Source organism: Octopus bimaculoides, chromosome 27 (assembly GCF_046866305.1).
Source record: "Octopus bimaculoides isolate indiv1 chromosome 27, ASM4686630v1, whole genome shotgun sequence".
Classification (NCBI taxonomy): Eukaryota; Metazoa; Mollusca; class Cephalopoda; order Octopoda; family Octopodidae; genus Octopus; species Octopus bimaculoides.
This window is the reverse complement of record NC_142954.1, coordinates 12,847,364-12,872,810: the sequence shown is the minus strand read 5'-3', so window position 1 is coordinate 12,872,810 and position 25,447 is coordinate 12,847,364. Positions and strand designations below refer to the sequence as shown.

The window sequence follows — 25,447 nt, the reverse complement described above, 5'->3', positions numbered from 1 at the left end:
ACGTCAGAAAATATATATATATATGTATATTCTGTTTAGTTAGTATAATGTAAATTAGTATGTAGGCTACATTCTCTGTAACTCATAGTTAATTAAACATGCAATAAAGTTGGAATGTTTCTTTAACTCCTGATAAAAGCTTCTGGAAATCGTCCTTCACTGTTGACAATCTTTTCACATTCCATAATAAAATCATAAGCGATTCTCTCACTGACAACAGAATCGTTCTTGTATTCTTCATGATTTGTAACAAACTGCCTTGTCCATTGGGCCATTGTCATGATCTTTCCTGCAAGACAAATATAAATTAGAATAATAAATAATTCGTTTTTCATTTCAGATGGAAATTATTTGGTGTCTTCTGTAACAATATCCTGGCTTCGTCAAATGAGGTACAAATCGATAAAGCCCTAATAGTTTTAGCAGTGATAATTGTTTCTACAAGGCTTACAAAGAATAAGTCTTGGGATCGATTTGTTCGACTAAAACCCCTTAAGGTGTTGCTCCAGTATGGACGTAGTCAAATGACTGAAACAAGTACAAGAATAAAAATTATATATATATATATATATATATATATATATATATATATATATATATATATATAAATATATATAGGCAAAAAATTAAGGAGTGCGTGCGTTTTTAATCATATATATATGCGTGTGTGTGTGTGTGTGTGTGTGTGTGTGTGTATGTATATAAAGTCCCGTAGCTGTTTGTTGACAACTTTTTGTGAAGGCGCATGTCACAGTTGTTATAGTGTTGGACTTATATTCGGGATGCGAGTTCAATTCCCGGGGCGGGCTTCCTTTTTGTGTTCTTGAACAAGACACTTTATTTCACATTGCTCCAGTTCGCTCAGCTGTTGCTCTTTAGCCTTTCCCTTGGATAACATCGGTGACGTGGAGAAGGGAGGCTGGTATGCATGGGTGACTGCTGGTCTTACATGAACAACCTTGCCCTCACATTTGCTTCAGAGGGGCTCTTTCTACGTGCAATGCAATGGTCATTTGTGACCAAAAGGGGTCTTTACTATATGTGTGTGTGTGTATATGTGTGTATGTGTGTGTGTTTTATCTTCTTGCTTCAGTCATTTGACTGCGGCCATGCTGGAGCACCGCCTTGGTGAATTTCTGTTGAATCAAACAACACTAGTACTTTTTAAAGCCTCACACTCATTCTACCAGTCCTTTTTGCCGATCCAATAAGTTACATGGATGTAAACGCACCAACACTGGTTGTCAAGTGGTGGGGGGACAAACACAGACACACATACAATGGGATTCTTTCAGTTTCCGTCTACCAAATCCTGTCACATAGCTTTGGTTGACCCGAGGTTATAGAAGACACTTTCAAAATGCCATGCAGTGGGATTGAACCTAGAACCACGTGGTTGGGAAGCAATCTTGTACATTTCTATTGCATGGGAGATAATCTTCTTTGTGCAATAAACGCTATATTTTTCTTAATTTTAAACAGATTTCAATAACTAATGGAATGGTGGATATATATTTTATAAATATCTATTATCGAAACATATGTCGAATTATTATTTAAATAAATACTTTCAATACTGAATTTTAAGGTTGAATGTTTATAATAACATTTGTTTAATATTGTTGAAAACAAATGAACCATCTTACCTGCAGCCTTGTCTGAGAGATATTTCAGGTATTGCATTATTTTAGGTCTTTTACTGGAATCGTAGTCAACATGATCGAGATATTTGCATATGAGAGGAATTAAACCAGGGAAATCATCCTGTTGGGAATAGAATCAAAATAATTGAAAATAGTTAAATAGTTAAATATAGAGTTAAAGATTAAAAGATTATTAAAAATATCTTTTACCTTTCCATTAATGATTTCGTTTAGAGTCATCAAGGTGTAAATATCGTCAGTTAGCTTACAATCAGCGACTTCTAATTAGCAAAAAAATTATAGATTAGCTATAATAAATACATTTAATTGTGCATGTTCAGTGATAAATAACGGTGCTTGTCTATGTATCTGTAACCCAGTCACCCTAACCTCCCTATATTTAAGATACATAACACCCATCGTTGTGTTCCAATAGAGAAAATATATACCCATATGGTAACATTGAGAAATCCTTAAATACTGTTTATGATGACCAAGGATGTCACAACTCTTGATTGTTATGATCTGTGTCTAAACAAGAAAATATTAGGGGCTTTTTGGGGTATCCCTAATAGATTTTTTAATCCTTTACAAAACTTAGTCAAAGTTAAAATTGTGTTTTCGTTCTCAGAATTTCCAAGAAATTTAATTCTTACCTTGTTGAACATTTTTCCTGAAGTGAAACTTTTCTTTAGTAATGGCATCTCGTTTTTGTGCTGGTGTGAAGTTTTCAGCAACCTTGGAGAAGGAAAAATTACATGTAAGAAGATATTGAACATATATATATATATATATATATATATATATATATATATATGATGATATCTCCACAATGTGTTTAGACCTTTGGGGAGAAATCTCTTGCTATTATATATATATATATATATATATATATATATATATATATATATATATATATATATATATATTTAGCCAAAAATAAACCTCTGTACTTGGCTTAGCAATATGGAGAAAGCCGGTGATAGGGTCTTCCACTCTTTTACCTTGTCGTCAATGTGGAAGCAAGGGATAGATGAGTGGTTGGTGAGAGCTGTACCCGCCATGTGCAGAGATGTCAATAAAGTGAAAGTCAGCAATGAGTATAGCAAGGAATTCAATGCACACGTAGGAGTTCACTAAGGATCAGTTCTCAGCCTCCTCTTGTTTATCATAGTCCTCCAGGGCATAACAGTGGAATTTAAGACGGGCTGCCCTTGGGAGCTTCTCTATGCTGATGACCTTGTTTTTGTAGCTGAATCCCAACAAAAACTAGAAAAGAAATTTCAGGTTTTGAAGCAATCCCTGAAATCAAAGGGCCATGAAGTTAATTTAGCAATGACCAAAGTTGTACTAAGTAGCAAAAGTGGACAAATCACTAACACTGACCGTTTGTAGAAAATGTGTTTGTAGGTACTTCATACCATACAGAGTACCCAGTGTAAGCTATGGATACATAAGAGGTGCAGCAGTACCACAGGAAAATTAACAGAGAAAGTAGTCTTTGTGTGTGACAGATGTGCGGGTACAATAAAAACTCAGAAGGTACAGAAAATAGGCTTCTTCAAATGTCTGTGAGAATCCTTGGAAGCAGTATATATAAGTTCTGAGAGCATAGTTGCTAGAATAAGAACAGGCTGGGCAAAATTCAGAGAGCTACTAGTTTTGTTGTTAACAATGGGACCCCACCTTTGAGTGAAAGGTAGATTGTATGATGTCTGTGTGCAAACAGCTATGCTACATGACAATGAAACATGGGCTTTGAGATGCAGTAGATTGTAAATGATTTAAGAAAAAGAACTGGTTATAAATTTTCCAAGCGCTCTTCCTTATCACATGATCTAAAAATCTCAGTTGCTTCGCCCTTTTCTCACGAAGCAGTTTCCTGTTTATATCCCAAAATCCGAAACATGATAGTGGCTGAAGTCAAATCGGTTGAACTATAGTGTAAATATTTTAAAAACTTTCACGATTAAAAAAGATGTTAACTTTTAAAAAAATGATAATCTTATGAAAGCAATGTTTTGAGATATAATTAAACGCCAACTGTAGTTCATATATCTTTAGTTAAATCAAAGAGTTCATTATTTATTGTAGAGAAATCAATATTTACCTTTGTCAATGGGACCAAAAAGTTCAGTTTGAAGGTAACCATAGCTCGGGTAAGAAGAACCATAAATACAACAAGGGCAGCGTTTTCAAAGTCGGTCAACTGAAGCTGGAAATATAGACAATATTTTTATTCTTACACTTGTTCCAGTCATTTGACTGCAGCAATGCTGGAGCACCACCGTAAGGGGTTTCTAGTCGAACAAATCGACCCTAGTCGATTTGTAAGCCTAGTACTTATGCTATCGGCGTCTTTTGCCTAACTGCTAAGTTATTGGACGTAAACATACCAACATCGGTTATCAAGCGATGGTGGGTTGGGAACAAACACAGACACAAACACAGATATATGCAAAGTAAGTATATGATGGGCTTCTTTCAGGTTCCGTCTACCAAATCCACTCACAAGGCTTTGGTCAGCCCAAGACTATAGTAGAAGACAAGGTGTGAACCCGGAACCATGTGGTTGGGAAGTAAGCTTCTTGCCACACCTGCACCTCCACACAGCCACACCTGCGCCTTCACACAGCCACGCCTGTTATTATATATATATATTTGTATGTGTGTGTGTGTATGTGTACATCCTTATGTGTGTATGCTTATGTGTCTATGTCCATGCTTATGTGGGTGTGTATGTATGCATGTGTACATGCTTATGTGTGTTTGTGTGTCTGTGTGCATGCTTATGTGTGTCTGTGTGCCTGCTTATGTGTGTCTGTGTGTCTCTGTGTGTGTATGTGTGCATGCTTATGTGTATCTGTGTGTGTGCATGTGTACATGCTTATGTGTGTATGTGTATGTGTGCATGCTTATGTGTGTCTGTATGTATGCTTGTGTGTGTGTGTGTGTGTGTGCTTATGTATGTATGTGTGCATGCTTATGTGTGTCTGATGGTTCAAACAAGTCATACATTTATATATGTATCTATGCGTATGCATGCATGTGAGCGTGTGTGTGTATGGCTTCGTGATTGTGCATACATGTACACTGTTTACAAACTACCAGTCATGGTGCTTATGGAGATCGAGAAAATAAAGTCTGGACTTAAAAATATAAGTTCTGGAATTGATATGACTGATCGAATCCTTGGAATTGGTGCCTGTGGCATGGCTGCTGTCCAATGGGTCTAACAAGTCAAAGAATATAACAAATTCTTCCAAATCCCACTCACAAATATCAATCAACCCAATGTTATTAAAAAATATTTCTGCAAGGAGTCTTGCAGTGAGATTGAACTCGTAACCATGCTGATATGAAGCCAACACCAAAAAGCTATGTCTGCGCCTATATACAATGAAGCATACAGAAATATCTTTTATACGGAGACAGTCTCTACTAAAATATGACCTCCATTGTTCTGAATTCTATTTTCCATCCAGAGTTCTCATCAGGTAGTTTCAGTTTTAAGGTGTGCCAATTACTTCCAATAATGGTCTGAAACAGAATGTTAACCAACTTTAGTCATAGATATAGAACATATATAATCGATTTAATAACAAATATATTTATCCGTTCATAATACATACATGAGTATAATGCACATCACTGATTGTTGGTTATGATAACATATAGGGTATAGCTCATTTATAACGTACACTAATTGTTATTTACTATTATGATGTGTAGAGAAAGTATTTAGTCATGTTTGTTATAATTGCTGTGTAAAATGCATATAAAATGTTCACATATTTTAAACAAAAAGCAAAATGTAAAGTAACCTTTGACCTTTACCAATGTATGATGTAAAAGTGTATATTTTGTGAGGTCAAAGCTGTGAAAAATTTTTCAATTAAAACACATCCAATTAAAATTTTCTCATTGATGTTTTGGAATCTTTCGATAAAGATTCATAATAAACATCAATTGACAATTACTATTGTAGAGAGCTTTCAGCTTAGTCTTCTAATATCAGTAAATGGTTTACTGATCATATTTAACCCTTCAATATTTTTTGTTCATAATATTTTTATCCCCTTTAACAGTCCTCTTTTACGAAAAATGTATGAAATTTGAAAGTTCAAGAAAGGATTCCTTATGTTTCAACAACATTATTGAATTCCAGCAATTATGCTGTCTGGCATTTGTCACAACTTTCATGCACATTGATAGCACTGTAACAAAAGTTTTATTATTTGTGTGAGAGTATGTTTTGCCAGTAAGTGTTATTTCCTATTTGCTTCTATCTAGAAATCAAAGGAAATGACTACCATTCCCTTCAAACTTTGCCTTTGTCACTTGGACATCGATGTTCTGAAATTGACTTATTTTCCTTTAAATTTCAGACAAATTCAGCGCTGAGTTGCGGAAGCAGACATTGCTGAATCAAATATTCTGTTCAATATCACAGATTTACTTAACAGTTGCTTAACCGTAATCACTTGAGCAAGTCCCTAAGTGGCTGACAATATGTGCATCTCTGATCATGAGCAGCAGTAATGGGGTAGTATCATAGCCATGTGTTGAGAGGAATTATGTGTGGTTTGAATAAATACAAGAAGAGCAATGTTTAAAGGAAATATTAGCCATTTTTCATACTTTCTAAGAGTAAGCAAATAGGAAATAACAGCTCCTACCCAAGGACAAAAATCGTGTTCCACCGTGTAATTTATACATTAGGTAATAAGATTACAGAGTTGTTAGATTTCCTATAAATGTCCCACGTATTTCTTCTAGTTCTCTCCAATATGAGTTTAAATCCTGCTTTCAACCATTTGGGTTGGATCAATAAAATAGCAGTCAGAGTACAAGATCCTTATGAGTGTTTGTTTCTCTTCAAGGAATCCTATGTTTATAGTTCCATCACCACTGCTTTTTTACGTGGCACCAGCACCAGCTCTGTTTACATGGCACTATCATCAGTGATTTTTGCAAGGCACCATCACCAGTGCTTTTCATGTGGCACCGAATTCCAGCAGCAGTTAGGAAGTTAACTCTGTAACACTTTGGCGTCCTATTCACTACGAATTGAACCCACGGCACTATGATTGTGAACCGAATACCTCAACCACTTAGCTGCGTTCCTTTACTATTTTATAGATTTATTTACAAATAAACTGTTTTACCTGAATATGATCAGTATCTTTCACGTCTTGATCAATCTTTTCTTTGTACATAGTGATTGGGTCTCTAACAAGAAGTTGGGCAACATATTTAGCCATCATTTCATCAACACCTGAGTAATTAAAAAATATTTTAATTAATTAAATTTATAAAATTGTAACATGTTTTCAAGAGAAAAATTGACAATTGAGTAATATGTATCAAAGGTAAATAGACACCATTTCTTAAAGATTTATTTCAAGAAATAAAATGTCATTTATTGCAGTCAAATACCTAATCTAGTATTTCGTAGACATACCTTGCGCGGTTTTTAATGATTCAACCCGTTTGGACGCTGTACTGGGGAGTAGTGTTTACACAGAGAACAATAAAACGAGGCACGTCTATTTGCTTGAGGTGTCTATATGTGTGTGTGTATATATATACGAAGGGGTGCTGAAAAGTTCCTCGCTTTGGATACAGGAGGATCAGTTAATTATGATTTTATTCAACATATTCTCCTCTCAGATTCACACACTTATTACAGTGGTCCTTCAGTTTTTCTAAGCACTGGAAAAGAACTCAGAAGTTTGAGCCTCTAACCAGGCATTTCGTGACACCCTTAAAGCCAGGAACTTTTCAGCGCCCTCTCATATATATATTTAATATATACATATGAGGGATGCTGAAAAGTTCCTGTCTTTGGGGAAAAGAAAATACTGGAGGATCAGTTAATTATGATTGTATTTAATATATTCCCTTCTCAGATTCACATACTTATTGCAGCGGTCCTTCAGTTTGGGCCTCTAGCCAGGCATTTCGCGACATCCTTAAAGCCAGTAAGTTTTCAGCACCCCGTAGTACAACTAGCGAGATTGGATTAGAGTAAGTAAAGAATCCAGAAAAAAAAACAAAACAATTTTGAATCCATCGTCAGGTATGATGCAATTTTGTGAAAATTCTATAATATTGAACACAATGTTGACTCTGGTAGAATTTTAAAAACTAGGTTCAGATTGTATAAGATTTCTATGGTAGCTCTGAGTTATTAGAATACATCAAGGTATGTATCAGGGTTGATTTGTCTGGCAAATGATAAAGTGTCTTGCTCAAGAACACAACGTTCGTTGAATGTTCGCTGAAACTAAAGCAATCACAGTATAGAAGACATGCATTAACTATTCGTTAACACAAAAATTGTTAACTTTACTCAATAATTTTTTACTTGGTGAGAAGGAGCGTGGCTTAGTGGTTAGGGTTAGGGTTAGGGCATTCTGCACACGATCGTAAGGTCATGAATTCAATTCCTAGCGACGCGTTGTGTCCTTGAGCAAGACACTTTATTTTACGTTGCTCCAGTCCACTCAGCTGGCAAAAACGAGTAGTAACTGTATTTCAAAGGCCAGCCTTGTCACACTGTGTCACGCTGAATCTCCTTTCTACGTTAAGGGTACACGTTTCTTATTTCTTTACTGCCCACAAGGGGCTACACATAGAGGGGGCAAACAAGGACAGACAAACGGATTAAGTCGATTATATCGACCCCAGTGCGTAACTGGTACTTATTTAATCGACCCCGAAAGATGAAAGGTAAAGTTGACCTCGCGGAATTTGAACTTAGAACGTAGCGGCAGACGAAATACCACTTAGCATTTCGCCCGGCGTGCTATCGTTTCTGCCAGCTCGCCGCCTTAAGGGTACACATTTCTGTGGAGTGCTCAGCCATTTGCACGCTAATTTCACGAGCAAGCTGTTCCGTTGATCGTATCAGTTGAGACTCTCTTCGTCGTAAACGACGGAGTGCTCCTTGACATTACTTGGTGTCAAAATCGTCATCCCTAACCAGATTACAGACAGTGCAACGAAGATTTTGGCCCCAAGAAGTTAAGTGAAATTATTCGTTTCTGTGTGTTTTTGAACGATTAACATGAGTCTTAGATGCTTTAATGAATGTAATTGAGAGTAAATCTTCGCAACTCGATACAAAGTCGGAAAAGGGAAAAAGATAATTCTGTTAATGATAATATTTTCATACAAAATAAATCAAAAACTATTTTTATGTCTTTAGAGAATTTCTAAATACCTTCTGCCTTCAATAATTCATACTGCTCAGGATCATAACTGTACTCATAGTCGTTATAAAATTGGTCGCTCACAGAAAGGTAACTGCATACTGTATCAAAACGCGTTGTTGGTATAAAAACACTGCCATTTGTCAAAGGCTAAATGAAGACAAGAGATTATAAAGTATATTTATAAAAGAAACGATTTCATGGCATTTATTCTTTAACTAATACCGACCCAGTGGAGGCGCAATGGCGCAGTGGTTAGGGCAGCGGACTCGCGGTCATAGGATCGCGGTTTCGAATCCCAGACCGGGCGTTGTGAGTGTTTATTGACCGAAAACACCTAAAGCTCCATGAGGCTCCGGCAGGGGATGGTGGCGAACCCTGCTGTACTCTTTCACCACAACTTTCACTCACTCTTACTTCCTGTTTCTGTTGTGCCTGTAATTCAAAGGGTCAGCCTTGTCACACTGTGTTACGCTGAATATCCCCGAGAACTACGTTAAGAGTACACGTGTCTGTGCAGTGCTCAGCCACTTGCACGTTAATTTCACGAGCAGGTTATTCCGTTGATCGGATCAACTGGAACCCTCGACGTCGTAAGCGACGGAGTGCCAACAACAACAACAATACCGACCCACACTCGGTCATAAACGGTTCATATTTAAATTAGTACCATTATAATCATAATTTAACGCGTACACTTTCCATGCTCGCATGAATCAAACAGAATTTGTGGAGACAGATTTTCTACAACCAATCTTCTCACCTGCTTCAAGGTCTTCTTTAATATAGAGTGTCCCGACTCAATCTGACGATGTTTTAATGTCTTCATTTCAGAAACAGCTTGATGTACTGGTGAACGGTTAACGGTCTGAATATTAAAAAAGAATTACCTGTGCCATGATGATTATTGCTGGGTACCAAAATGATGTCATCATGTCTGCAGCAGAATACTTTGAGAACAGTGTAAAGGCTGTAAGATGTGATATGGCCAGCTGCAAGAGGGAGACTTTGAAGCCGTTGCCATCAGGAAGGAATACAGCAGGCGTTCTGCACGCCAGAATTCACCCAACAACTGCAGGACAGCGTAATGGAAGATCTAAGTAAAGGAATCCAGGCTTTGGCGATAGTGATAGGTGTTGGAGTCTCCACCATGAAGACGGCCTTGAATGAGGACCTTAGTTACAACTGATACAAGAGGCGCAAGAGACAAATTCTGACAGCCAAGACTAAGGAGAACAGCTTGACAAACGCAAAGAAGCTCCCGAACAAGCTGATCAAAAGGATCGTCTGGACCTTCTCATATAAAAAGAATGTCTACCAGGACCAGTTTCACAACACCCAAAAGAACAGGGGGTTTACCCACAATCCATGTGATGTTTCATGAATCATGAAAATCAAGTTTCCCCAAACTGTGACGGTCTTTGTATGTGTCTCTAGTAAGGGTAACATCATGCCGCCTTACATCTTTGAACAGGGTCTTTGGCTCAGTTCAGACGGCTATGTGAAACTGCTGGAGACTGTTGTCAAACCCTGGATGGAGAGGGTCACCGTAACTAATCTGCACATCCTCTGATAACTCACGGATGGTGATTCGACAATTTCCCCTCACGGCTGCACGCACATCTGCGATGTTTTTCTCAGTTCTGTTGGTTGCGTATCTCCCAGAACGTTCGACATTTTTTTGGACATCTTGGAAACGCCTGAACCACCCGTACACCTATGTGCGGCTCATACACTCCTCTCCAAACACTTTCTGCAACTTTGTGTTGGCCTCTGAGCAGGTATCGCCATGACAACTTTCTCTGTCATGGACAATGCGACGATCACACGCTACACACGTTCCTTTCAAGCACTGCAATAAACAGCGGAAGTGAGCTAGAACATTAAAATTTAATGCGCATACGCAGCAGAGTTTAAGGTCAATTTTTACCAAGCGACTTTACTCTGCGTGCTTTAGATTCGTTACTATAGCAACAGTCCGGATACTAATTGATCAGACCTCGTATGCCAACTATCAAATTTATCCCAAACACTTTACATGTATTCATCAAAACGATTTTTGCTAAGAAACTGAGGAGGAATTGTTTTAAAGAATTTACTTCAGACGCCATTTACAGAGTGAGATATAAATACTGGTTTCAAATTCGGCACAAGGCCAGCAATATCAGGAGTGGGGTTAAGTCAATTACATCGACCCCGGTGCTCAACTGGTACTTATTTTACCGACCCTGAAAGGATAAAAGGTAAAGTCGACCTCAGAATGTAAAGACGGACGAAATGCCTCTAAGCATTTTGTCCGGCGTCCTAACGATTCTGCCAGCTCAGCGCCTTGATTTAGGTAAATGTATTGAAACTCACTTCTAATCCTCGTTCTTGTCTGGTACGATCATCACAACTCTGAGAAAGAGAAAGCCAGCGAGTGTCAACATCAGTCAAAAAGCCACGATGAATGGGTGCCGCAGCAGTGAACGGAAGCTGAAAAGAAGAAGACAAATGAGAAAATATTATTTTTAAATGGCTGTGTAGTAAGAAGTGTGCTTCCCAACCACATGGTTCCGGGTTCAGTCCCACTGCGTGGAAACTTGGGCAACTGTCTTTTACTATAGCCTCAGGCCGACCAAAGTCTTGCGAGTGGATTTGTTAGCCGGAAACTGAAAGAAGCCCGTCGTATATATATATATATATATATATATATATATATATATATATATGCATGTCTCTTTGTGTCTGTGTCTGTCCTCTCTTCCCATCACCGCTTGACAACCGGTGTTGGTGTATTTAGGTCCCCGTCACCTAGCGCAAGACCACCACAATCAACAGACACGGTATTGCCTCCCCTAACGCCAGTGCAATCGTCACGCCAATATTTTTACTAAATATTGGAGGCCTGTTGCATCACAACAAAACCAAAATCTTTTTCCTGAGAGACCTTACTGCATGCCATCAAGCCCTATGCATAGCACTCGTAGAAACTCATCTTAGGCCTGATAGAGAGAATGCAAGAGCATACGTGCTAAAATATACCGTACTGCGAACGGACAAAAGGAAAAGGAGCCATGGTGGAGTTGCTGTATATATCCGTGAGGACCTCGCGCCCATGCCCTACTGTCATACTAAAATTCAGTATGTGACACTCAAACTGTATCCATAAGACAACACAATCCAGTCATATGCAATACATATCGCCCACTCAATACTCCAAATCACACGGGCAAGTTTGAAGATTGCCTCACAAAAATAAAAGAAACCCTCATGAAACTGGAATATCACGTGAGCGTGTTTCTTATGTGTGATTTCAACTTCCTAACTGTCAAATGGCCCGAGGGCCCCATACTCTCAGGAATGACTCATTGCAAACAAGTACAGGCGGCGTCCCTGCTCAACCTCACTAATGCCCTATTCATGGAGCAAATTGTGCTCCGACCAACCATATTGGATCTCTGCTTCACAAACAACATGGACATCGTTCATAATGTGATAGTGACGCCGACATTAGTTTCGGATCAACATAATACAGCTGTCTATGTACAGACAAAAAGTAGCGAGAGACATACAACCTAAAGGAAGCACCCAAAATCTCTCCAATCTGAACTTCCACAAAGCAGACTGGAAATCGATCCAAAAAGAGATCCTCAGACAGGACTGACGAAAATGTCTTTCTACACCAGACATTGGCATGAAACTAGAGTATTTCATGTCTGTTATACAAGCGATATGCCAGAAATATGTCCCAGAGTACAAGGCTAACACAAAAAGGAACGAGATTCCAAGAGAGAGGAAGATCCTCATGAGGCGACGGACGAAGGTTGCAAATGGCTTCAACCAACATTCCAAAAATAGTGAAAGGTTCCGCCTTAAAACAACACTGATGGAGATTGAAAAACGCCTGCAACAATCCTATGTGAAAGAGAGAGAGCAGACAAAGAAGCCTGGGTTATAAAAAAAAAACAAAGTCAAATCCAAAAGTTTTCTTTATGCGAAAGAAAGGGCCTCAGTACGCTGCAAAATAGGACCCCTCTTCCAGAAGGATGGATCCATCACAGATAACCCAACCAGGATCAGCGGGGTACTTAATGACCAATTCAAAAGTGAACTAGCCAATGGATTTCTTTGCCGTCTCAGTTATAACCAGTGAGGCAGTTACGATGGATTACATCGACATTGGTGAAGAAGATATATTAGCCATAGATGAAGTGGTGATCCTAGAAGATCCTGGAAGTAATTGTGCCAAATTTTGGCATTGACAGCTACACAAATGCCAGAACGGATCGCCACTGACAGTGCCAAAGATCCCAACAATGTCGTCATGCTTCAGGACCAGTTACTGCAACAGCCTGTGATTTAGGGGCCCACAGTTTTTTTTATATTCTCTCAAAGAATATTAAAAGGTGGATGTAGGTGTTTTTAAAACAAAACTGGATCTCTTCCTGTTGAGAGTCCCAGATGAATCTACCTCGCGACAGGAGGCGCAAATGAGGGCAGTGACATCAAACTCCCTTATTGACCATATGGCACATATCAGAATAGGCTGTCAATAATAACAGTAGAAAGACGACAGTGCCCCAGCATGGCGACAGCTTTGAGTTAAAACCGATAAATAAATAAAAATAAATAAATAAATATATATATATATATATATATATATATATATATATATATATATATATATATATATATATATATATATATCCAAAATTAGGTGATGGAGCAGATAAAATCCAGGCTATATATGTTTCATAGCTAGCAGAACCTCTGAAGTAATAATTACCCAAACTAGGGGTAATACGCTAGCTACTAGTCGGGCCTTCCTAGGTTCTGCTAGCTATAAAACATATATAATCTGGATTTTATCTGCTCCATCACCTAATTTTGAATTTTTATTCGCACCCACAGCAACCACAGCTGCTAACCGTGAAATATAAAATAACATTTTCAACTTATCGAACTACGACATGGGAAAAAATTCACAACCTTCTATGTCAATAGGCCCCTCCGTCTATTGTTCTTGAAAGTTGTTGTTTTATACCTTCTACGGACTGCTCGAAGCTTACTAACTTCCTACACTTGGATCGTTGGATCTTACCTTCACACGCACACGTATATATATATATATATATATATATATATATATATATATATATATATATAATAAATCTCTGAGCGTGGTATAAACAGTAGCTGCACGACATCGTGAAGTATATTTGCCACTTAAATGTGCCTAACCCTTATGGGTGGAGGCTACTGTAGCTTGTAGCCCCAAGAAGATACCTCCTCCAGCTGGCTATTGACACACTTTCTGTGCCCTATCAGTATTTGCAAAGGGAAGCCATCATTCCCATCTCCAACCTGACGTGATACACACGGACCCGAGTTTCTGGGTGTTGACCCATCATCAGCGTATGACAACCACCGGTTGTCGATGTGAAATGGTTCCCAATGCAAATATATATATCCCTTTTCCAGTGACGAAAAGTTACTGATCTCGAAAAAGTGTAAACAAGCAAAAATAAATCTCTGAGTGAGGTATAAATAGTGGCTGCACGACCAATACCCAGAAACTCGGGTCCGTGTGTATCACGTCAGGTTGGAGGTGGGAAGCATGGCTTCCCTTTGCAAGTACTGATAGGGCACAGAAAGTGTGTCAATAGCCAGCTGGAGGAGGTGTCCTCCTGGGGCTACAAACTACAGTAACATTCGCCCTTAAGAGTTAGCCACATTTAACTGGCAAATATACTTCACGATACATATATATATATATATATATATATATATATATATATATATATATATAAGGGTCTGAGTTTGTAATTAAGTGTAGACACTCGCTAGTAAAGGTAAAAACTTTCATAGAAGACCAACTAAGAATAATCTCAATGCCGTAGCTATTCGGTCTTTATATGTTGTGATAGATTCAGTCAGGCAGAGTAGCTTCAACTGAGGAGACATGTAGTAAGGTCGAAACATCCCAGCGTCTCAGTATCCCCTTACACAGCTGCTGAGCATCATGCATTACGAACACACATTGTCTAAGTGGAGAGGTTCTGCTTGTAACTTTACCGTCCCTTACCCCAAAAGGTTATCCTTACCATAAGTGGAGTAAGCGGTACCAGATTGTCATAGAGATAAGCAGCTTCTTTCATATCAGCAGCTTGGAATGTAACTTGGAGAGAACAACAACCAGCCCCAAATATTGGTGAGTCCATGTAGATATAGCCTGGTTTCAAATGTTTCTTCATCTCTTCATTGTCTCCATATTCAGACAAGTCTTCCCCGTATGGCATCATGGTATTTTTATCTTTATAAACTGAAACAAGAATTTTCAATATTTGAGATGAAATCAATTTAAAGAAATCAAAATGAAATACAGAATAAGACAAGATTTGTTTTGAAGAAGTATCATGCTTTTTATAAATTAACATACAGAAATAAATATTTCTATTTTTTGACACAAGGGTAGCTTGGGGGAGGTGGGGATGAGTCGATTACATCGACCCCAGTGTTCAAGTGGTACTTATTCTATCGACCCCGGGAGGATGAAAGGCAAAGTCGACCTCGGCGGAATTTGAACTCAGAACGTAGCTGTAGACGAAATACCGTTAAGCATTTCATCCGGCGTGCTAGCGATTCTGCCAGCTCGCCGCCTTCACATACTGAAATAATTATTTCTCCTCTAGGCACAAGGCCTTGAACATTTTTTGGGAAGGGGACTAGTCGATTATAACAATGCAAGTTATAAGACATAATTCCATGGATTGTACTCTTTTGTTGTATTTCAGTATCTCGGGGTTAGGACTCCTTCTTCAGGAAATCTTTGGAGAAATCGTACTGTGAGCTAATTTCTCTGAAGATTTCCTGAAGAAGGGGTCCTAACCCCGAAATATTTAAATACAAGGTAGAAATACTAACCATTCACATTAATTCCTAATGACTTTCATTGTTGACTTTCATTGTTTTAGTTTAGAAAAATGTTTAATATTTATCTTTTTTTTATTTTTGACTTGTTTCAGTCATTTGATTGAGGCCATGCTGGAGCACCGCCTTGAAGGGTTTTGGTCGAACAAATCGACTCCATGACTTTTTTAATGCTTAATACTTATTCTATCGGTTTCTTTTGCCGAACGGTGGTGGGGACAAAGAGGGACATGAAGATATTTATACACACACACAGGTATATATATATATGTGCATATATAGGATGTGCATGGTCACGATCTAATGACTAAAACAAGATAAAAGATTTGATAGCTAATATACTTACGTGGCACATTGATAAACATTCTTTCTTTCTTTCTGGTCGTAAAATTTTCATTCAAGTTTCTTGAAAAGGAAAATTCAAAACATTTTATTCCTGAGGATTTGATAGTTTTCACGATTGTGGTGTATGCATAATCATGTTGGAGGAATTCTACTTTACGCACAACATAAAACCCCTCATAACATATTTTATTTTCTGGAATTTTTAGAAAAATTTTCGCCAATTTGTGTTCTACACACAGGAAATCATACGACTATGCAAAACCGAAACAAAAAGCAAAAAAAAAAAAATAATAATAATAATAATAACAATTATGTTTTTTTATGTGTATTTAGCTGCTATTTTTAGCACATCTCACGATCACCTTATACTGCCCTCGTTTATTTGTCACTGACGTTTTGATGTTTTTCAATATTTTTCTCCCCATAAACACAGTATATTGCTGGTATTTAAACCTCAAAATTTTGATGCCAAACCCCACCCTGAAACTTCCCTTCATTCAGTGATACAGTAAAGCTTCCTTAATCTTTGATCTTGCTAATATATAAAACAAATAGTCCGGATATTCTGAAATACAAAGCTAAGGCAATCACAGTTCATTACAGTACTCAACAGATGTCGTATATCCAGAGTTTATAGGGTCAGACAACTTGATTTTATAGTAAAAAGTTGCTTCCCAACCTTATGGTTCTGGGTTCAGTTCCTGTTGTGTGGCACCTTGGGCAAGTGTCTTCTATTAGTGCTCTGGGCCGACCAAAACCTTGCGACTGGGTTTCGTAGAAGGAAATTGAAAGGAAATTTGTCGTGTATGTGTGTGCGTGTATGTGTGTGCGTGTATGTGTGTGCGTGTATGTGTGTGCGTGTATGTGTGTGCGTGTATGTACGTATAGTTGTCCATCACCACCCCTTGACAACCAGAGTTAGTTTGCTTAGTTGGTTTGCTAAGTTCGTAACTTAGCGGTTTGACAAAGCGAACCAGGCTTAAATAAAATACTGGAGCTGATTCATTTGAATGGGGAAACCTTCAAGGTGATGCCCCAGCATGGCCAAAGTCCAATGACTGAACCAAGTAAAGTGAAAAAAGATTTTATATATATATATATATATATATATATATATCATATCATATATATATATATATATATATATATATATATATATATATATATATATATATATATATATATATATATAGGCGCAGGAGTGACAGAGTGGTAAGTAGCTTGCTTACCAACCACATGGTTCCGGGTTCAGACCCACTGCGTGGAACTTTGAGCAAGTGTCTTCTACTTTAGTCTCGGGCAAACCAAAGCCTTGTGAGTGGATTTGGTAGACGGAAACTGAAAGAAGCCCATCGTGTATATATATATTTGTATGTATTTGTGTGTATGTCCCCCCACCATCACTTGACAACCGGTGTTGGTGTGGTTACGTTCCCATAACCAAGCGGTTCAGCAAAAGTCACCGACAGAATAAGTACTAGGTTTACAAAGAATAAGTCCTGGGGTCGATTTGTTCGACTAAAGGTAAAAGAATAAAAAAATATACGGTGGTGCATCAGCATGGCCGCAGCTATAAGCTGAAACTTAAAAAAAAAAAAAAAAAAAAAAAATATACATATCTTTTACATTTATTTGTTTCAGTCATAAGACTGCGACCATGCTGGGGCACAGCCTTGAAGAAATTTCAGTCGAAGGAATGGAACCCTGTAGGTTTTTCTGAGCCTGATACTTCTCCTATCGTACTTATTCTTACGCAGAACCGATACGTTTCGGGGGTCATAAACGCACGAACGCACACACGCGCGCACACAAATATACGACAGGCTTCCTGTACCTCGGTCTACATTTGCTCTACTTAGATATATTATATATTTTTGGAATAAGAATGATCCCGGGAAGAAAAACCTGCCCTTCATTTAGTTCTTGAACGTCCAGCATTGGGATCTGATTTTAAAGCATTTGGGTTGCTATTTCTAGCAGATAAAGCTTGGTTGGTTCACACCATCCTAGTTGGTGTTTGTCAGATGAGGTCAGAGGTCAAGGGGGAGATATATGACATTCGCTTCGTTAATTTTACGTCGAGATAAGAACTCTGGGACAAATTGGCCAACAGTTGGAATTCAACTTGGGACTAAAACAATAGAATTACAGAATTACAGAATTAATTCTCTTCTATCCTTGACCTCTGATCAAACAGCACCGGGGCATATAGTCATTATAGACGTATTGTAATTATGCTATTTAGCTCCCCTTACACTTGGGCTGCTGGCCTAATTAGCCCGCAGGTGCTAGCCTAAAAGTCTGCGCCGAGTGTGGCTTTTCAGCTTGGTAGAAATTGATGGAAATTGAACCATCTAGTACATCTTAACATAGGAAAACGTTAATGAATTACAAAAAGAAGAACAGTGACTCACACAAATAAAGGAAGCTGGGAACACAGTGCAGCATCTGCTACGAAAACAGATTTGTGAAGTTCTGTTGGATGCTTGTTTACCTCATAGGAGGGGAAAGTGAAATTAGGACAGCCCAATCTGAAATAGAAAAACAAAGATAAAACTAGTGAAATGCAGTTATAATTAATGTCCTTTTTGCCTTTCTTTTATCCGATTTCTTTGTAAAACACTCCATCATCCATCCACTATGTGCCAAATAAAATACATTATGATTGCAGCGTGGAAGGTGTTTATAAGCCATTTTATAAACACAAAAACCGTTAGATTCACTTCAACATTTAAATTTAATTTGCCAAAATATTTTCATCGCTTTGAGACCGCGACCTGTTCACTGACAAAATTCCGTCGCGGTTTCAAAGCGACGAAAATATTTTGGCAAATTAAATTTAGATGTTGAAGTGAATCTAACTGTTTTTGTGTGTTTCTTAAATGGCTTATAAACACCTTCCACGCTGCAATTGTTTTCGTTCCAGCACACGATCTCAGATCAGGTCACTTGCTATGCAAGTACATCTCCATAAAATACATTATTATTTCTTTTAATTTAGGGTTTGCTGGAACTCCTGAAATCTTGCATGAGTAGCGGGTTTGCTGCCTATAGCCTTCAGTACCGTGCAACTTGTTCTCTTCAACTATCTAGTACTATTCTGGTAATCCTGGCTATGCCAAGGAGCCAAACTTTTGCAACAGCTCTACTGGGCACTATTTTATATGTATCTTTTATTGAAACTGTCAGTCAAGTTTCACGCGACTGCGATCGTTAGTCGAGAACGCAGTGGCATGAAGCTCGAGTCGCGAGACAAACTCCAAGTTTCAGTTTCAATAAAAACCATATTTCTTTAAAACAAATATTGAGCATTCCTCTGCCACAAACCAATAAACTATATTTTACACACACACACATACACACACATATTGAAATAGAAATCATACACAAATATTCACATAAAAAACATAGGTAACAAAAATACTAAATATTTACTTAAAGACATAATTATTTAATTGAGACCCATTACCGTAAAATCTTAAATATTTACAGAAAAAAAAACACAAACACATTCACATAAAAACGTACATAAATTAAATATAAAAAACAACAAATGTTTCTAAATTTGTCCGACAATTTTAAGTGGAGAGGTTTAGAAGATTACATTGACTCCATTATTTTACTGGTACTTTAATTTATCGACCTCAAGGAGGAGGTATGAAAAGCAAAATTTACTTCAGCAAGATATGAACGGAAAAAGCCGGAAGAAATGTTGCTAAGCATTTTGTCCGATACGATAACGATTCTGAAAGCTCATAAATATTGCCATAAAAGCACAAAAATATTTACATTCAAAACCAAAAATTTAACAAAAAGGAACCAATGAACATTAGTTCCAAGATTTCACATACCTGGGAAAAGCCGTCAAACTCACTAAACTTTCATTTGGGCCCAAGAATTGTTTGATCGCTTTGCGTCTAAAATATAAACAAAATGGATTCTTGATATTAGCATCACGAAACTGGACAAAAGAGATTTCATACATTATACGTCGGAAGTAACAACAAAAACAACAATAAAAAAATAAGGAAATAAAATTTTAAAGCAGCAAAAAAATTAGTATATTGTAGTTGCTGTTTAGCTGAATGTCAAAGGATCTCAACGGGCAGAAAGACGAGGGGAAATATATGGGAGCAACAGAAGATCCCTTCAGAACCAGATTTAACAACCATAAGTCCTCTTTTAATATCTAGGAAATGCAAATTGTTAAACCCCTAGCAAAGCACGTACGTTCACTGAAAGAAGGCATCGCAGACTACAATTTCAGGTGGTGAGTACTGGAAAGGTGCACACCTTACTTCAATAGCAGAAGTTTCAAACTCTCGACGGAGGAAAAATTATAGTAAAAAAGTCACTCAACCAGACACCTACGTAAAGTGTAAAAGCGAGATTTTCCTACCCTGCCCTTATGAACGCAGATATGTCCTAGAACAGGATACTAATAGATCACGCCATTTATATAAAAGTTGGAATTTTCCTCAGCGGTATTTGCCATCACCATAATTCTGAGGATTTGACTTAAACTTTGCCATACCCAGCTTGTTATATTCCAACATACACATTCACAGATGTTTTAAAACTGACCTTCCTACCACATTCAATAATATTGAGAAACCCCGCTCCCCATCTCACTACTGTTTGTCACAACTCTTTCCCCTCTGTGCTACCACTAATAAGCACCCATCCATCGTTTTGATGTCCTTACTCATATTACACCCCACTGTTCACCATGACCGCATTTATCTGACCATCACTATTCCATATTTCTAAGTATCACTTGCTCTCCCACAATCTTACAACCTTACCGACTCTCTTTGATTCTTCTGCATCCATACTCTCTTCATGAGGATATGTTCTGATATCTCATTATCACCGTATTTACCTCTCTATGGTCTACGATCTAACCACACCTCAACCCATATAAAATGCGGGGTAGTCATATACCTTTCTTCCCATCATAGTTTAATCTCTCAAAATGGGTGCCTCATGAATTGTCCGAAAACAACCGCAAATCCCGAGTTGACATCTGCTCTTCTCTCCATCCTCGCGAAATCATTTCACCCGTTTTGGATAGACTTGTGACTGGTGACGAAAAATGGATCTTCTATCGAAATGTTAAACATCGTAAAGAGTGGCTTGGTAAAAGGGAAAAAGCTCAACCACAACCGAGAAGGGAACTTCATGGGAAAAGGGTTCTTTTCTCTATCTGGTGGGATTGCAAAGGAGTAATTCACTTTGAATTGTTACCACCTAATGCAACAATCAATGCTCAAATCTACTGTCAGCAATTAGAGCGTTTGAACCAAGCTTTGAAGAAAAAAAGAGACCTGCTTTAGTGAATCGAAAAGGAGTGATGTTTCATCGGGACAATGGGCGACCCCACACTGCAAAGATCACATCACAGAAGATCGAAGAGCTTGGTTGGGAAAATATTCCTCATCCACCTTATTCTCCCGACCTTGCTCCTTCAGACTGCCATTTGTTTCGTAGTTTACAGAATCATTTGGGGGACATAACTTTCGCAAGCCAGGAGAAGGTCGAAAATGACATTTCAGAGTTCTTCGTTTTGAAACCAAAAGAGTTTTACTTTGATGGAATTAAAAAGCTTGTAACTAGATGGAAGGAAGTCATAGATAATCAGGGAAAGTATATTGATGATTAAATTTCAATTAAATATAACATTTGATCACTTGTTTTCTTTATTCAAAATTCGGACAGAACTTATGGGATGACCTGATATATCATGTTGGACTAATGATTATGGATTAGATATTTAAAAAAAATAAAAATGTTAAATATTTCTGTATAAAGTTGGGCAAGTGGTTTCTGCTATAGCCTCGAGCCGACCAAAGACTTGTGAGTGGATTTGGTAGGCGGAAACTAATAAAAGAAGCCCGTCGTATATATATATATATATATATATATATATATATATGTGTGTGTGTGTGTGTGTGTGTGTGTGTGTGTGTGCGTGTGTGTGCGAGCGTGTGAGGGTGTGTGTGCCACCATCACCGTTTGACAACTGGTGTCGGTGTGTTTACGTCCCCGTAATTTAAGCTGAAAGAAAAAAATAATAAGTCCTGGGGTCGATTTGTTCGACTACAACCTTTCAAGGTGCTGCCCCAGCATGGCCGCAGTCAAATGACTGAAACAAGTAAAAGATATAAAAACAGTAAAGTAAATTCAAAGTATTATGGTTACCTTTCTATAAAATGTTCTTCTGTATGATTCAAATCGGTGATGGCAGCACCGAATGGATTTCTGGGTTTGCCTTCCATCATAAATTCGCCATATTCTGAAGTCCATACACTTTGATATTTTGGGGTTAAAAATGAGATTATGTTTACCAAACTAGTTATCAGAAATTTGTTCAATTAATTAAAATACAATTATAAATTATAAAATTTAAAAATCTATACATAGGAGAGATGATTCTGTTTGCTTGTGTTGGAAGAAATCTTCAAGTGACGTCGTCATTCCTCAACGAATGTTTCCCAAAAGTTAAACAGCCCTCTAAAATATCCAAGAATGACAGTTTTTGACTTATCATCCCATTTTCAATCTCTTTCCAAGATTTAGAGTGTTTTTAACAAAACACGCCCATAAAGGATGTTACATAGGACAGATATTGCAATAACTAGCCCATCAACAGTGTATATACATTAAGTATGATTCGCAGACCGCTGTTTCAATTCAATACTGCCTCAGTTGCATGCACCGAATTTTTATTCAGCTGGATGGCTATTTACAACACCAACGAATGTTACACTCACTTTTTCCTTATATCAAAGACGACGAATTGTTCGAGGATGTGGATGGCTGCAAGTATGCTTCATTGAAAAGGCTGCATTGCTTCTGGTCTTCTCACTGGCTGCTGACGGGGATTGATTACTGTCTCTCTTATATCTAATCCATGAGAGTCGTTATTTCTGGACAAATACTGCAGTAACTGGCCCATCAGCAGTGTATGATACACAGAAAAGCATTCTAAATACTAGCTCAATTACGTGTGTTGGTACATTATTTACATTCGACGGATATTTGTCCTCATCTTGTTTGTTGTTAACACAACGTTTCGGCTGATATACCCTCCAGCCTTCATCAGGTGTCTTGGGGAAATTTCGAACCTGGGTTCTCATTCCTAAGGTATTTTTCGACGTTATTATTATTATTATTATTATTGTTGTTGTTGGTCAGGTCACTGCTTGGAATCGAAATCGGAATCTTGGGGTTAGTAACCCGCGCTCTTAACCACTACGCCATATGCCCGTTGTGTTAACAACAAACATGATGAGGACAAATATCCGTCGAATGTAAATAATGTAAATAATGTACATAATTCCTCATCTCTTAAATATAGAACTGTGCGTATGTTAGGTTTATGAAAGACTATTTCACATTTGATACAGATAATTATATGCACCTTGATTCTAATGCCTGTACTTGAGGGGATCCAAAAAAAGACGTGGAAGTCAAAGATAACTGGACAACTCGTTCTTCATGGTCAAACCGTATTAAGGAATATTCAGTCTAAAAAGAAATCACAGAGAAATACAATCCTGCTTATCAAAAGTAGAAAAGAAATATGTTAACGCTCTTATAATTTCCACAGCTTAGGTTTTCTAAATATATGTATACACACACATATTATATATATATATATATATATATATATATATAATATGTACACACACACACACACACACACACACATACATATATATATATATATATATATATATATATATAGGTAGGCGCAGGTGTACCTGTGTCGTAAAAAGGTTGCTTCCCAACCACATGGTTCCAGGTTCAGTCACACTGCATGTTCCCTAGTTGGGTTAGTGTCTTCTACTATAGCTTCGGACCAACCAAAGCCCGTGAGTGGATTTGGTTGACGGAAATTCCTATGACCGCGAGTCCTCTGCCCTAACCACTGGACCATTGCGCCTCCACATATAAACGAAAAAAAACGAAGAAAAAACGATAGTGCGAGGACATGGTACATGCAAAGTATTAGCAGACGCTCAGGGAAGGAAAGAAAGGTATATATATATATATATATATATATATATATATACGCAATATATATATATATATATATATATATATATATATATCATCATAAATATACAGGGATTAGCAATTGAGTTGCTTCTCCAACATACTGAAAATTTAGAAATAGCAGTCAAAGAACTACTGATTCCAAACTACAAATTTTTCTCTAAAGCGGATGGCGATATTTATGGCACACATAGAACAAAAAACCGGAGGGAAAAGCGTAAACAAACCAAGCCTTTAGTTAATTGGATACGAATCGTTTCATGGTTAAGTGAATGGAAATTTCACTATTCCAATCTTCAGCCCAAATATTTGTTCTATGTGTGCCATAAATATCGCCATCCGCTTTAGAGAAAAATTTGTAGTTTGGAATCAGTAGTTCTTTGACTGCTATTTCTAAATTTTCAGTATGTTGGAGAAGCAACTCAATTGCTAATCCCTGTATATTTATGATGATAAATAGTTTTACCGATAAAGGTTTTTTTCATACTGAACTACTTGGCAAAATTGTTAATTATTAATTCTATTATTAATTGACGATTCTCTGCCCTTATTCTTGTATATTTTATATATATATATATATATATATATGTATATATGCGACAGGCTTCTTTCAGTTTCCGTCTACCAAATCCGCTCACCAACATGGTTTTAGTCAACCCGAGGCTTTAGCAGAACGCTCAGTACGCAAACTGCCTCAGCGTAGAAATGAGCCCTGTACCATATGATTAGGAAGCATGCTTCTTACCACGTAGCCACGCTTGGCCATTGATTTTAATTAAAATCAGCAAGTGCCCTTTCTCCTTCCCTCCCTTTCTATTTTCATGCAAGTTTCTATTGTGCGCTGTACTTACCTCATCGCCCCAGTAAAATGGATAATTTTTTTCGTCTTTATATTTCTTATACTGGTAAAGAAACTGCATCGTTCCTTGTTTCTTCACATTTGAAATGTGAGGTAAAATTTCTTCCCATGTCATTAGGGTACCTTCTATAATAAATACCATCTTTGTTTTGATTTTTTAAACCAGTTTAACTTTGATAGATCTTCTCTCTTCAAACGAGGACTGCAAGTAGAAGTAAAGCGAAACGTGAAACTAACTTTTAAAATATTTTCAAATCATACTTTATCCTACATTGCCAAAATTATGAATATGCAGCAAGCAAGTTCTTTATTGGTCTTTTGCAGTTGTGTGTAACCTCGAAGTATGTTTAAAGTGAGAGTGTGTATGTTTGCGTGTGTATGTGTGTGTGCGTGTGTAATAACAATTTATT

The 25,447-nt window shown here is 37.6% G+C and overlaps 1 protein-coding gene across 2 annotated transcripts; it reads right to left on the bottom strand.

Annotated features, from left to right (window-relative positions):
- On the bottom strand, positions 1-25,245 carry LOC106880052 (glutamate--cysteine ligase catalytic subunit). 2 transcript variants are annotated; one of them, XM_089343441.1, is made up of 16 exons: positions 25,030-25,244; positions 23,541-23,647; positions 22,319-22,426; positions 19,969-20,034; positions 18,532-18,648; positions 16,119-16,177; positions 14,947-15,164; positions 11,219-11,335; positions 8,872-9,010; positions 6,812-6,921; positions 5,097-5,183; positions 3,754-3,858; positions 2,300-2,381; positions 1,854-1,924; positions 1,647-1,764; positions 1-289 (listed from the first exon to the last, which is right to left on the bottom strand). In XM_089343441.1, the coding sequence occupies exons 1-16, from the start codon at positions 25,177-25,179 to the stop codon at positions 123-125; spliced, it is 1,821 nt and encodes a 606-aa protein (XP_089199567.1). In that variant the 5' UTR covers positions 25,180-25,244; the 3' UTR covers positions 1-122. The 2 variants fall into 2 exon arrangements, with proteins under 2 accessions (XP_089199567.1, XP_089199568.1); XM_089343442.1 differs by lacking the exon at positions 5,097-5,183 and having other exon boundaries at positions 25,030-25,245.
- Between the last annotated feature and the right edge of the window lie 202 nt (positions 25,246-25,447).

Coding starts and splice junctions, on each gene's coding strand:
- LOC106880052 (XM_089343441.1), bottom strand. CDS start 25,179: ATGGTATTTATTATAGAAGGTACCCTAATGACATGGGAAGAAATTTTA. Junction 9,011..11,218: donor GACAAGAACGAGGATTAGAA/GTGAGTTTCAAT, acceptor GTCTTCATTTAG/CCTTTGACAAATGGCAGTGT. Junction 6,922..8,871: donor TGAATTATTGAAGGCAGAAG/GTATTTAGAAAT, acceptor TTAATTACTCAG/GTGTTGATGAAATGATGGCT.